The following is a 13,888-nucleotide window of genomic DNA, read 5'->3' on the forward strand; positions in this document are numbered from 1 at the left end:
AGAGGCAGGAGAGGGCAGCCGGAGTGCCAACGAGTGAAGGAAATTACTTGCTGTATGCTCTGACCGCCTCTTCCTGTACTGAAGTCAGGCCTCACTAATCAGGAGCTGCTTTGACACGCAGCTCCTGATTGGTAAATACCGCGAATGACCGGAACCACGAACCGCTGACTGCGAATTTGCAGGGGAGCATTTCAAGTGGTTCTGCAACTTCCTAAATAATGCTCCTGCCTTGCTCTCACTGCACAATGAGTGGGACAAAACTTATTGGTTTGGAAAATTACGAGAGTATCTGTATGAATGGAGTAAAGTTAATATCTGCTGAAGTTTTGAGACGAGATAATGCATCTAGAATCTTAGGTGTAATCCTGGATTCTGATTTGGAATTGAATCATCCTATGAGAATGCTGTCAAAAAAATTCTTTTTCCGTCTTCGACAACTGAGCATTATAAGAGCTATCTTGTCACAATCTAGTTTTTGAGTACTTTGCCAATATTTGGATTACTGCAATTCTGTTAACTGTGGCACAAAATCTGTATATCCCCAGACTCAGAAAGGGGTGCAAAAAGAGTCGAACAAAAGACCCGTCGTGGATAACTAAAATAGTGAAGGAAGCGATAGGCAATAAGAAAAATTCATTCAGGAAATGGAAAAAGGACAAAACTGAGGGGAACTGGAATGTCACCGAGTGGTTCAAAAAGTCAAAAGAGAGTATGAAAAGAGGCTAGCCAGGGAAGCACGAAATTTCAAACCGTTCTTTAGATATGTTAAAGGTAAGCAACCGGCTAGGGAGGAGGTCGGACCACTGGACGACGGAGACAGGAAGGGAGTGGTGAAGGAGGAGAAAGAAGTGGCAGAAAGACTTAACATGTTCTTTTCATCTGTATTTACAAACGAAGCCACATCCAACATACCGGAACCTGAGTAATTCTTCAATGGAAATCAAGCAGAAAAATTAACATCCATGGAAGTGAGCCTTGAAGATGTACGCAGGCAGGTAGAAAAACTAAAAACTGACAAATCCCCGGGTCCGGACAGAATCCATCCAAGAGTTCTGAAGGAATTAAAGGAGGAGATAGCGGAACTACTGCAGCAAATTTGCAATCTATCCCTGAAAACAGGCATGATCACGGAGGACTGGAAGATAGCCAACGTTATGCCCATCTTTAAAAAGGGATCAAGAGGTGACTCTGGGAACTACAGACCGGTGAGCCTGACCTCGGTTCCGGGGAAAATGGCGGAAGCACTGATAAAAGAAAAACATCGATGAACATTTTGAAAGAAACGAACTTCTGATAACCAGTCAACATGGTTTCTGCAAGGGGAGATCGTGCCTAACGAACTTATTGCACTTCGAAGGAATTAACAAATGGATGGACAAAGGAGACCCCATAGACATCATATATCTAGATTTCCAAAAAGCCTTTGACAAGGTGCCCCATGAACGCCTACTCCGGAAACTGAAGAACCATGGGGTGGAAGGAGACGTACATAGATGGATCAGAAACTGGTTGGCAGGTAGGAAACAGAGGGTAGGAGTGAAGGGCCACTACTCGGACTGGAGGAGGGTCACGAGTGGGGTCCCGCAGGGCTCGGTGCTCGGGCTGCGGCTATTTAATATATTCATAAATGATCTAGAAACAGGGATGAAGTGTGAGATAATAAAATTTGCGGACGACACCAAACTATTTAGTGGAGCTCGGACTAAAGAGGACTGCGAAGAATTGCAAAGGGACTTGAACAAACTAGGGGAATGGGCAACGAGATGGCAGATGAAGTTCAATGTTGAGAAATGTAAAGTATTACATGTGGGAAACAGAAACCTGAGGTACAACTATACGATGGTAGGGATGTTATTGAATGAGAGTACCCAAGAAAGGGACTTGGGAGTAATGGACATGACAATGAAGCCGATGGCACAGTGCGCAGCGGCCGCTAAGAAGGCAAACAGAATGCTAGGCATAATCAAGAAGGGTATTACAACCAGAACGAAAGAAGTTATCCTGCTGTTGTATCGGGCGATGATGCGTCCACATCTGAAGTACTGCGTCCAATATTGGTCGCCGTACCTTAAGAAGGATATGGCGATACTCGAGAGGGTTCAGAGGAGAACGACATGTCTGATAAAAGGTTTGGAAAACCTTTCATACACTGAGAGATTGGGAAAACTGGGACTCTCTTCCCTGGAGAAGAGGAGACTTAGAGAGGATATGATAGAGACTTACAAGATCATGAAGGGCATAGAGAGAGTAGAGAGGAACAGATTCTTCAAACTTTCGAAAAATAAAAGAACAAGAGGGCATTCAGAAAAGTTGAAAGGGGACAGATGCAAAACAAATGCTAGGAAGTTCTTCTTTACCCAACGTGTGGTGGACACCTGGAATGCGCTTCCAGAGGGCGTAATAGGGCAGAGTACAGTACTGGGGTTCAAGAAAGGATTGGACAATTTCCTGCTGGAAAAGGGGATAGAGTGGTATAGATAGAGGATTACTGCATAGGTCCTGGACCTGCTGGGCCGCCGCGTGAGCGGATTGCTGGGCACGATGGACCTCAGGTCTGATCCAGTAGAGGCATTGCTTAAGTTCTTATGTTCTTATGAAAAGGTTCTTACTAGATTACAGTTGTTTCAAAAATACATCTTCTAGAATAATCTTTTCAGTTAGAAAATTTGAAAGGGTTTCACCTGTTTTACGCAAATTGCACTGGCTTCTGATTAGATACAGGATTAGGTTTAAGGTATCAAATCTAGGCTTTATGTGGTAACTAGTATTCTTTAGCACTCTCCAGACCAGTAGAGGTTAATCTTTACAAATGGGTATATATCCAATCATGACCAGCAGGTGGAGACTGAAAACAAAACTTTGGGACAGTATATACTATCCTCCCTTCTCTATTTCCCTCAGTCTTCTTTCAGTCTCCAGCAGGTGTTGATGTGATCTGTACCCATCTCCCTTGGTAGGGCTGTTGGAACTTGTTTAGGGGGTTTATTGTCCCTGTTTTTGGCCGGACGGAGCTTGGGCGGACCCTGTTTGGGGGTTCGTCCGACCTCGGGGGTGTCAAACCCGGCGGGTCTCGAGCGGGGTCCCTCCCCCCACTTCCTCCACCTCCCCACATTTTTTTAGAGGAGCCTCAGCAGTAAGCCTTGCTCCCTAAATCAAGCAAGGCATATTGCTTCGAGAGCCTGTGGAGTCTGTTCTGTAAAAAAAAAATTTAAAAAAAAAAAAAATCCTGAGGTAGTGCTGGTCTGGAGGGTTGTTTTCCTTTAAGAAAACTGTATTTTACTGTTTTTTTTCACCTAACCGGCACTTTTTTACAGCTAGGTCGCATATGGAGCAATGAGCACTTCTAAAGGGAAAAAGTGCTCATTGTGCTCCAGACGCGAGGCACTCGCGGCCGGCCTGTGCAAGCGGTGTTCAGGCCGGTGCGGTGGAGGAGCTCCGTCGGCAGCGGCTGCAGGCGCCCAGAGCTCCCCGCCGATGGTGCCTCGCGAGTCGGCAGGGAGCAGTGGAGAAGCCCGGTCTTCTCCATCTGCCCACGGAGGGATTCCCCGAGCCGCCGATGGTCGGGTTTTTGAGGATTCCCTCTCAGCTGATTTTTTGACAGCTGATGCCGGCTTGCCTGCTTTAGCGGCTGAGACTGTTCAGGTCTCTCAGCCGCTACAGGCTATGGAGGGAGCTTTTTTGGCGGGAAAGTCGCCATCTTCTCTGTCTGGCCCCTCCATTTTGTCTTCCACCTCAGGTGACCTTCCCCCTGTTTTGTCTATGCAGGGGCAGGTTTCTGCTGGGTCCCCTGCTGTGGCAGGGAGTCCCTTGGGACCCTCGGGGGGTTTTTCTCCTGATTTATTTTTTTCCTTATGCAGAGCCTATTTTCAGGCGGCTGGGGGTCCCGGTTGCGCCCAGGGGGTTTCGGGGGGTGGGGTTTCCTCCGCGCTCCCTGCGGCTTTGCCTCTCTCGTCTGGTGTGGCGTCCCCTCCGCCGCCTCCCTTGTCCAAGCGTCTGCGGGTTTCGTGGGATGAGGATTTGTGGTCGGAGGAACGTGTCGGTCTGGAGGAGGACCTGGACCCTTCTGAGGAATTCCAGGACCCTCTGGAGGGGACGGAAGCTGGCGGCGGGTGGTCGGGTTTCCCGTTCGTCGGTGAAGAGGCGTCCGTGGTGCGGCTTTTTCAGAGAGATGAGCTGCCTGACCTTATTCAACAGGTTTCTTCGGTTTTGCGTTTTGAGGATGCGCCGCCGGAGACTCCGCGTGTGGGGGACCCTCTGTTACGGGGGATCCGTTCCGTTTCCTGCTCTTTTCCTATGCATCAGGATATTCGGGATATTATTCTGGAGCAGTGGAAAACGCCGGAGACGCCGTTTCGGCTGGCGCGCAGCATGGCTCGCCTGTATCCCATTCCAGAAGGGGATCGGGCTACGTTAGCTTCGCCAGTCGTTGATGCGGTGGTCTCGGCAATTTCCAAGCGGCATACCGTGCCTGTTGAGGGCGGTTCTGCCTTCCGGGACTCCGAGGAGCGCAAGTTGGAGAACATACTTAAGCAAAATTTTCAGGTCTCTGCCTTTGGGGTCCAGGCGGCTATTTGTGGGGGAGTGGTCGCTCGCGCCGTGTTTCGGTGGGCGGAGCGTGTCTTGGATCGGGAGTCTGATGACTGGTCTCTGGTGGATCAGGAGGTAGCGAAGATTGAGATGGCTGCCTCATTCCTCTCAGTTGCTCTATATGACTTGGTGCGGATCTCGGCTAAGTCTATGGCTTTTGGCGTGGCCGCAAGGCGTGTGTCGTGGCTGCGCGCTTGGGCGGCGGATGCTGCGTCCAAAGCTAAGCTTACTAAATTTCCCTTTCGGGGGTCGTTTTTATTTGGAGAGGACTTGGATAAGTTGATTCAGACTCTGTCGGACTCGAAAGTTCCCCATCTGCCGGAGGACCGTGCCCGCCCTGCGTCTCGGGGTGGTGCGGCCCGGGGGCGTTTGCGGGAATTTCGCAAGTATCGCCCTGGGCGTGGGGCTGCTTCTTTCCAGTCTCCGGGGTTTTCCCGGGGTCGGTTCTTCCAGCGCATGCAGCCCTTTCGGGGGGCCCGTCGGGGGGCAGGGAATCCCTCCGCCGGTTCCCCCGCTTCCCGTCCTGCACAATGACGCCTTGCCGGCGCCCTCTTTGGTTCCGGTGGGGGCCCGGCTGCGCAACTTTTTCCCCAAATGGGCCGAGATCACGTCCGATCAGTGGGTCCTGGAGGTGGTGCGGGACGGTTATGCCCTGGAGTTCGCCCGCTCTCTGCCGGATTTTTTCCTCGCTTCTCCATGTCAGACTCCTGGGAAGACGCAGGCTTTTCGCCAGACCCTTCAGCGCTTGCTAGATCTCAGGGCAGTTGTTCCAGTGCCCCCTCCGGAGTGGGGCACGGGCAGGTACTCCATTTACTTTGTGGTGCCCAAGAAGGAGGGGACCTTTCGGCCCATCCTCGATTTGAAAGGGGTCAACAGGGCTCTCAAGATTCCCTCTTTCCGTATGGAAACTCTGCGATCGGTCATTCTGGCGGTTCAGCCGGGGGAGTTTCTCACTTCTCTCGATCTGACGGAGGCCTACTTACATGTTCCCATTCGGGCCTCTCATCAGCGTTTCCTGCGCTTTGCGATCTTGGGTCGGCACTATCAGTTCTGTGCGCTTCCCTTTGGGCTGGCCACGGCTCCCCGGACGTTCACCAAGGTGATGGTGGTCGTCGCGGCAGCCTTGCGGTCGGAGGGCATCCTGGTACACCCCTACCTGGACGACTGGTTAATTCGGGCAAAGTCGTTGCAGGAAAGCTCCCGGGTTACGGCTCGGGTGGTGGAGTTTCTCCGGTCGCTGGGCTGGGTGGTCAACCTTTCCAAGAGCCGGTTGGTCCCGGCTCAGCGTCTGGAGTACCTTGGGGTGCTGTTCGACACCTCCTTGGGGAAGGTCTTCCTCCCAGAGGCCCGGGTGAGCAAATTGCAATCTCAGATTCGCCTGCTTTTGGCGTCCCGGTGTCCTCGGGCGCGAGATTTCCTCCAGGTCTTGGGGTCGATGGCGGCGTCCTGGACGTGGTGAGGTGGGCGCGGGCCCACATGCGTCCTCTCCAGTATGCTCTGCTCCGGAGGTGGTCTCCCCAGAGGCACGGGATGGATGTTCCGGTTCCCCTGCGAGGCTTGGCGCGCTGCAGTCTGCGTTGGTGGCTCCAGACCCCTCACCTAGTTCAGGGGGTGGGTCTGGATCTTCCGCAGTGGACGGTGCTCCTTACGGATGCGAGTCTCCTGGGTTGGGGGGCTCAGTGTCTGGGTCACTCAGCTCAGGGTACCTGGTCCGCGGAGGAGGCCTCCTGGTCGATCAACGTGTTGGAGACCAGAGCGGTCCGGCTGGCGCTGTTGGCTTTCCACTCCCTTTTGTTGGGCAAGTCGGTCAGAGTCCTGTCGGACAATGCCACGGCGGTGGCTTATGTCAATCGTCAGGGGGGCACCAAGAGCACTCAGGTGGCGCAGGAGGCGGCTCGGCTCATGGTTTGGGCGGAGTCACATCTTCTGGACCTCTCGGCCTCTCACATTGCCGGGGTAGAAAATGTTCAGGCGGACTTCCTCAGTCGTCACTTCTTGGATCCAGGAGAGTGGTGTCTCGGCGCCGTGGCGTTTCAGTTGATAGTGCAGGCTTGGGGGCAGCCCCTGATGGATCTGATGGCCACAAGTGGCAACTAAACTAAACTAAACTAAACTAAACCTTAGGTTTGTATACCGCACCATCTCCGCGTGCGCAGAGCTCGCCAAAGTGCCCCGCTTCTTCAGTCGTCGCAGGGATGGTCTGGCCGAGGGTCTGGATGCTCTGGTCCAACCGTGGCCAACGGAGGGGCTGTTGTATGTGTTCCCTCCTTGGCCATTAGTGGGCAGAGTACTGCTTCGCATTGTTCGCCATCCGGGGCTGGTGGTTTTGGTGGCTCCGGATTGGCCTCGTCGTCCGTGGTATGCGGATCTGGTGAGGCATCTGGTGGCGGATCCTCTTCCTCTGCCTCTCGTGTGCGATCTTCTGACGCAGGGTCCCATTCCCATGTTCGACCCGTCTCCCTTTTGTCTTACGGCTTGGCTCTTGAAAGGGGCCGCCTTAGTAAGAAGGGATATTCAGATAAGGTGATCTCTACACTTTTGGGGTCCCGGAGGCTTTCTACCTCTCGGGCTTATGTGCGGGTTTGGCGTCTTTTTGAGGAATGGTGCCGGGCGCGGGGAGTGGTCTCTTTTCGCGCTTCCCTGCCTAACATTCTAGAGTTCTTGCAGGATGGCCTGGATAGAGGCCTGGCTTGGTCTTCTCTCCGGGTTCAACTGGCGGCACTGGCGGCTTTTCGGGGGCTGGTGACAGGTCAGCGTTTGTCGGCCATTCCTGATGTAATTCGCTTTCTTCGGGCGGCCAAGTTGCTCAGGCCTCCCATTCGGCCCTCGATTCCCTCTTGGGATCTCAATCTGGTTCTCTCGGTTTTGGTGCGCCCGCCTTTCGAGCCGTTGGATGGCTGTTCTTTGAAGGACCTTCCGCTGAAGTCGGTCTTTTTGGTGGCCATTACTTCCGCTAGGCGGGTTTCTGAGCTACAGGCTTTCTCTTGTAGGGCTCCCTTCTTGGAATTTTCGAGGGAGCGGGTTGTTTTGCGGCCTGTTCCTTCTTTTCTGCCGAAAGTAGTTTCTCCTTTTCATGTCAATCAATCGGTGGTCCTCCCGGTCTTGGGTAGTTGGGAGAGCTCTTCTGAGCAACGGCAGCTGCGCAAGTTGGATGTCGGTCGGGTCCTCCGCGCTTATGTGCAGCGGACCCGGGAATTTCGGAGCTCCGATCATCTCTTTGTTCTTCTGGCGGGTCCTCGTCGGGGGGCTGGCGCTTCTAAGGCTACTATTGCGCGCTGGATCAAGGAGACGATTGCTTCCGCTTATCTTCTGAGTCAGAAAACGGTTCCGGAGTTTCTCAAGGCTCATTCCACTCGGGGTCAGGCGGCTTCTTGGGCTGAGTCGTCGCTCGTGCCTCCGGTGGATATTTATAAGGCTGCGGTTTGGTCCTCCTTGCATTCATTTGTTAGACATTATCGGGTAGATGTTCAGGCGCGTCGGGACGCGGTGTTCGGTGAGCGTGTTCTGGTATCGGCCCTTCGGGGGTCCCGCCCGTGAGAGGGACTGCTTTGGTACGTCCCATTTGTAAAGATTAACCTCTACTGGTCTGGAGAGTGCTAAAGAAGGAGAAATTAGGTTCTTACCTGCTAATTTACTTTCTTTTAGCTTCTCCAGACCAGTAGAGGTCCCCACCCTGTCTGTTGTTGTTGTTGTTGGGGCTGTTTCGCGGGCAGTTTTTGTTTTTTGCTGCGGGTTCTAGTATTTTTCTAGGGCCGGGGAGAATTAAAGAACAGCGGCTGTGGTTCGGCTGGCTTAGCTGGCGAGCTGTGGGGACATTTTCCTTCGGGTATTTCTCCTCTGCATTTTCCAACAGCATTTGGGTATGTTATTTGTTACTCCTGTTCGGAGTATTGTTTTTCTTTCTGTTTTCCAGTTCTTGGTTCTGCTTGGCTATTCGGCAGACTGAGGGAAATAGAGAAGGGAGGATAGTATATACTGTCCCAAAGTTTTGTTTTCAGTCTCCACCTGCTGGTCATGATTGGATATATACCCATTTGTAAAGATTAACCTCTACTGGTCTGGAGAAACTAAAAGAAAGTAAATTAGCAGGTAAGAACCTAATTTCTCCTTTTAACCCGTTACATTAACGGATGCTAGAATATATGTCTGTCTGTCTTTATTTCTGTCTCTCTCTCCCTCCTGCTGTCTTTCTTTCTGTCTGTCTCTCTCCCTGGCCCTCTTTGTCTGTCTGTCTTTCTGTATCTCTCCCTGCCCTTGTGTCTTTCTTCTTTTTTTTCTGTCTCCCTTCCTCCTGCTGTCTGTCTTTCTTTCTATCTATCCGTCTCTCTCCCTGCCTCCTATGCAGCAGCATTTCTCTCCCCCCACTTCCCTGTGCAGTAGCCACAGCAGCATTCCTTCCCCCTCCATTTCCTTTTGCAGCAGAATTTCCCCCACCCTATTTCCCTGTGCAGCAGCAGCATTTCGATCCCCCCCCCACTTCCTGTGCAGCAGCTATAGCAGCAGCATTCCCTCCCCCTCCATTTCCCTCCTCCCACACCACTTCCCTGTGCAACAGCAGCATTCCCCTACACCCCCCCCTTTCCCTTCCCGTGGTCTGGCTGGCTTCCTTAGTCCCTTACGGCCCCCCCCCCTTCCCTTCCCATGGTCTCGACAAACCTGCCGATTCCAGCAGCATCTGCAGCACTCTACACATGCTGCTTCGGGGCCTTCTACTGCCCTGATTTACTCTGGCACGTCCCTGATGACATCATCAGAGACGCTGCAGAGCAAATCAGAGCAGTAGAAGGCCCCGAAACATCATGTGTAGAGTGCTGCAGACGCTGCTGGAGTCGGCAGGTTTGGATTCGGGACTGTGGGAAGGGAAGGGGGGGGCGGCAAAGGACTAAGTGAGCCGGTCAGACGTCGGGAAGAGATGGGAGGGTCAGACCGCGAAGAAATTACTTACGGAGTGAGTGGGGAGCCGGCAAAGTGGCTGGAGTCTTTTTTGTCGATGAGCCGCCACCGCAAAAAACTTTATTAAGGGAGCCAGCGAGACCGTGAATGCGGGGCCATTGTATGCTCACATACGCACTCTTGCCGGTCATGGACGTACGGATCAGGGAACACGCCAGTAAGAGTGCGCATACGCGGCTAGGGTTTTATTATATTAGATCCTCCAAAACAATTACCATCTCTTGTATGTATTCCAGCTAATTGTATTACTACACAGAGTAACTGTAGCTTTAAACTTCGGATTCCAACTGTTTTTAGAGTAATTAGGAAGAAATTGTTTTCTTGTCAGGCAGTTCAGATGTGAAAAAGAATTCCTCTAGAAGCCTGAATTTGTATATTATTTTTCATAAAGTTTTAAAGACCTAATTTTTTGATTAATGTTATTCTTAATATTTTATCTCTTTGTGCAATAATTTTTAAGTATATGTGCTCCCCTTAAAGTAGGATTCATCCTGTTGTAATCCACTCTGAACCTGAATTGGAAAAACAGCGGAATAGACCACTGATTAGATCAGATTAGATTGGAAGCCTTGCCAAGAAAATGCTTTTACTCTTACCTAATAATGCTTTCTCTGCTCTTTCTAATGTTTTTCCTTTCCTTATTTTGCTTCCCTCAGATACCCCTCTGTGCATTGGTGAGGAGTGCCACAGCAGGAACTGCTCCTGGAACGTCTGGTCAGACTGGAGCGAATGCTCTCGCTCCTGCGGTGTGGGACAGCAAAGACGCCTCCGCACATACAACCCTCCCGGGGACAGCGGTATCTGGTGCGAGGACATCCTGACAGGAAACAGCGAAAGGCGTTTCTGTAATCTCCAGGCCTGCAAAGGTAGAACTCCTCAGAGAAATGTTTGGCAGGATGCTGGCCTTCTCCCTAACTAGCAGTCTAAATTCCTGGGACCAGGAATACAGTCCTTCAAGAAATGGTCCCACCTATCCACTTTAATTGCAGCAGAAAGACTCAGGGCTGGATTCTCAAAATGATGCCGGTAGGCGCACAAGCTCTGTAAAAAGAAATGCCATTTAAACGACATTTTTAACTGATTCCTAAAATATCGGCACTGGAATCCTGCCTCCGTAGGCGCTTTAGGCTACCTAAAGCCACTGTGGCGGCCTAAAGCAACTACCGTGATTACGGAGGCACGATTCACATCAAAGGAAATGTAGGGCTGGAAAACCCTTGCCTATATTTCCAGCGTCTACCTGTGCTGAAGGTGTAATTCTGGAACCGGCGCTGTCAATGGCTCACTGCTCTGTACTCCAAGGGCCTCCTATGTGAGCCTCATGCTATGGTTTATATCCCCTTCCAGCTTATGCATATGGGTTCACGGAAGTTTCGCCCCCCACATTTCGCCCCCAGCAATTCGCCCCTCACATTTCGCCCCCGCACATTTCGCCCCCCGGATGTTTCGCCCCCACACATTTCGCCCCCACACATTTCGCCCCCCGGATGTTTCGCCCCCACACATTTCGCCCCCACACATTTCGCCCCCACATTTCGCCCCCCCACATTTCGCCCCCACATTTCGCCCCCACACATTTCGCCCCCGTCTCGGAGCGCAAATCCTTACCTCGGAGCGCAAATCAGTCCAGCTACTGTTGTGAGCGCGAGAGAAGCCAAGGGGGATCGAGGCTTCTGGAGAGATGCAATCAACTGCAGCATTAGACAGCTGTATTAGAGAAGGGTGGGATGTGTGTGCTGAACACGGCTACTTTCATGTTCCCTTTCATGTTCCCTTTCGGCCCAAGCCCCGATCCCCCTTCATCCCCAGGCTTCGACTCCCTACCCCCCCTTGGCTTCGCTCGCGCACAGCTCATGTTCCCTTTCGGGCCAAGCCCCGATCCCCCTTCATCCCTTTCCGCTGTCTCGCTCTGGCCTTGGGCCCGATCCCCCTTCATCCCCAGGCTTCGACTCCCTACCCCCCCTTGGCTTCGCTCGCGCACAGCTCATGTTCCCTTTCGGCCCAAGCCCCGATCCCCCTTCATCCCCAGGCTTCGACTCCCTACCCCCCCATTGGCTTCGCTCGCGAACAGCTCTCGCGGGACGCTGTCTCGCTTTGGCCAAGCCTCGATCCCCCTTGGCTTCTCTCACGCTCACAACTCCCTCCCCCCCTTGGCTTCGCTCGCGCACAGCTCTCGCGGGACGCTGTCTCGCTTTGGCCAAGCCTCGATCCCCCTTGGCTTCTCTCACGCTCACAACAGTAGCTGGACTGATTTGCGCTCCGAGGTAAGGATTTGCGCTCCGAGACGGGGGCGAAATGTGTGGGGGCGAAATGTGGGGGCGAAATGTGTGGGGGCGAAATGTGTGGGGGCGAAACATCCGGGGGGCGAAATGTGTGGGGGCGAAATGTGTCTGGGGGCGAAATGTGGGGGGCGAAATGTGAGGGGCGAATTGCTGGGGGCGAAATGTGGGGGGCGAACCTTCCGGATCCCTGCATATGTTGTTGCAGTGGTGGCCCTGGTCTAGTAGGCTCTTCCAGAACCTTGCAGTCATGGTTCTTATCCTGATCACCAGGTGCCACTTTTAATCATTTAACATTGAATCTCCTCCCCTGTGGACCATGAATAGTACCCCCTACCAACACCGAGAGTTGATTGCCTCACTTGGGACCATCTTTGTGGAATTCACACTATTTAGCATCTCACAGAGCTAGCTCCCTCTGTTGTTTGAACAAGGTATAGCTAAAGTGCTAAACTATAGGGAAATGTGCTAACCCAGAGATCAAAAATGGAGCCTATAGGAAAGGGGTGAGCAAACTTTTTGACTCATGGGTCACAATGGGTTCTTAAATTTGACAGAGGGGCCTGACCAAGAGCATCTTACTATCCCTCCATCCCTCCCATCCACTTGTGCAGCAGAACCCTTGCCCAGCTTCTATCCTTCCCTCCCTCCCTCCCATCCCTCATGCAGCAGAACCCTTGCCCAGCTTCCATCCTTCCCTCCCTCCCATCCCTTGTGCAGCAGAACCCTTGAGCCCCCGCCCCTGCCGTGCAGCCAAACCCCCGCTGACCCTCCATCCTTCCCTCCCATCTAAACCCCGCCGCCCGCGAGCCCTACATACCACCCTGTTTAGAGTGCTTCCGGCCCTGCTCTGGAGGGAGGTAAGTAGGGCTCGCGGTCGGTGGGGTTCGGATGGTCAGCGGGCCAGATTTAAAAACTAAATGGGCATGATATGGCCCGCGGGCTGTAGTTTGCCCATGTGTGCTAAAGGACATGCGTCTCAATATTTTTGTGGCCGTGACCCCATGATACATGATGATGCACTGTGAAGAGCCACCCAGGTTGTGATCACAAATGTGGGTTTTGTGATCCGATTGGGGTCCTGACCCTCAGTTTAGGAAATTCTGCTTTAGGAATTACTTTGTTATACCTCTCTTGCTTTAGTCATTTCTACATTTTTATTCTTGTGCTCCCATTCTTTCATTTTTTTTTTTTAAATCATTTTCTAATTCTTTCTCTGTAGCTGGCTTCTTTTCTCTGTGGCCTGCGCCCCTTGCCCTTTGTCTCTCTCTCACTCCCCTCTGTGTCTTCCCCGACTTTCAGTGGATGGCAGCTGGTCCAAGTGGAGCCCGTGGTCTTGGTGCGACCGGACCTGTGGAGGGGGAAAATCGGTGAGGTCGCGAGCTTGCGTCAGCCCTCCGCCCAAAAACGGAGGCAAGGAGTGTCCAGGAGAGAAGTATCAACTCCGGATCTGTAATCCCAAGGCTTGTGGTAAGGATGGGATGGGGGGGGGAGTCAGTGATAAAAAGCTCACTGGGGAGAGGGACAAGGTGAATAAAAAAAGGGTGCAAACAGCCTGAAAACTCAATCGGCCCTGAGGACTGGATTGAGAACCACTGATCTTTTTGAGTGTTCTCTGTTCCAACTCTAGGCACGATCTGCCTGTCTGAAACCTTTCAGAAAAACGTTTGTCTAATGCTAAAAATATCTTAACAGTGGGGACTCCACAATTTCTCTATTTAAATCCTAACCCTACCAACGTAGCTCTGCGATTCATCGAGCGCAAATCAATGGCACCTATCAACAACAACCAACATATCTGTCTGTCATCCCCTCTATAGTCCCCTACCACCCCTTCATCCCCCTCTAATTCCCTACAAGAGTATTAAGTTCAGACTCCATTTTTTTTGTCCTCTATAGTCCCCTACCACCCCTTCAGCCCCCTCTAATTCCCTACAAGAGTATTAAGTTCAGACTCCATTTTTTTTGTCCTATATGATTCCACCTCATCAGCCCCCCTCTAAATCTCTACCCGAGCCCTATGTTCTGACTCCCCCTTTTGTCCTGTGTAGGGTAACCAGAATTTCCTT

At 52.2% G+C, this 13,888-nt stretch overlaps 1 protein-coding gene across 1 annotated transcript in view; it reads left to right on the forward strand.

The window, feature by feature from the left end:
* The window catches only part of LOC117354948 (SCO-spondin-like), a 441,431-nt gene that overhangs the window by 333,387 nt on the left and 94,156 nt on the right, over positions 1–13,888 (forward strand). Inside the window, 2 exon segments of the mRNA XM_033932909.1 lie at positions 10,197–10,406; positions 13,122–13,289. Coding sequence (XP_033788800.1) covers positions 10,197–10,406; positions 13,122–13,289 — 378 coding nt within the window.

This window comes from Geotrypetes seraphini, chromosome 2, assembly GCF_902459505.1.
Source record: "Geotrypetes seraphini chromosome 2, aGeoSer1.1, whole genome shotgun sequence".
NCBI lineage: Eukaryota > Metazoa > Chordata > Amphibia > Gymnophiona > Dermophiidae > Geotrypetes > Geotrypetes seraphini.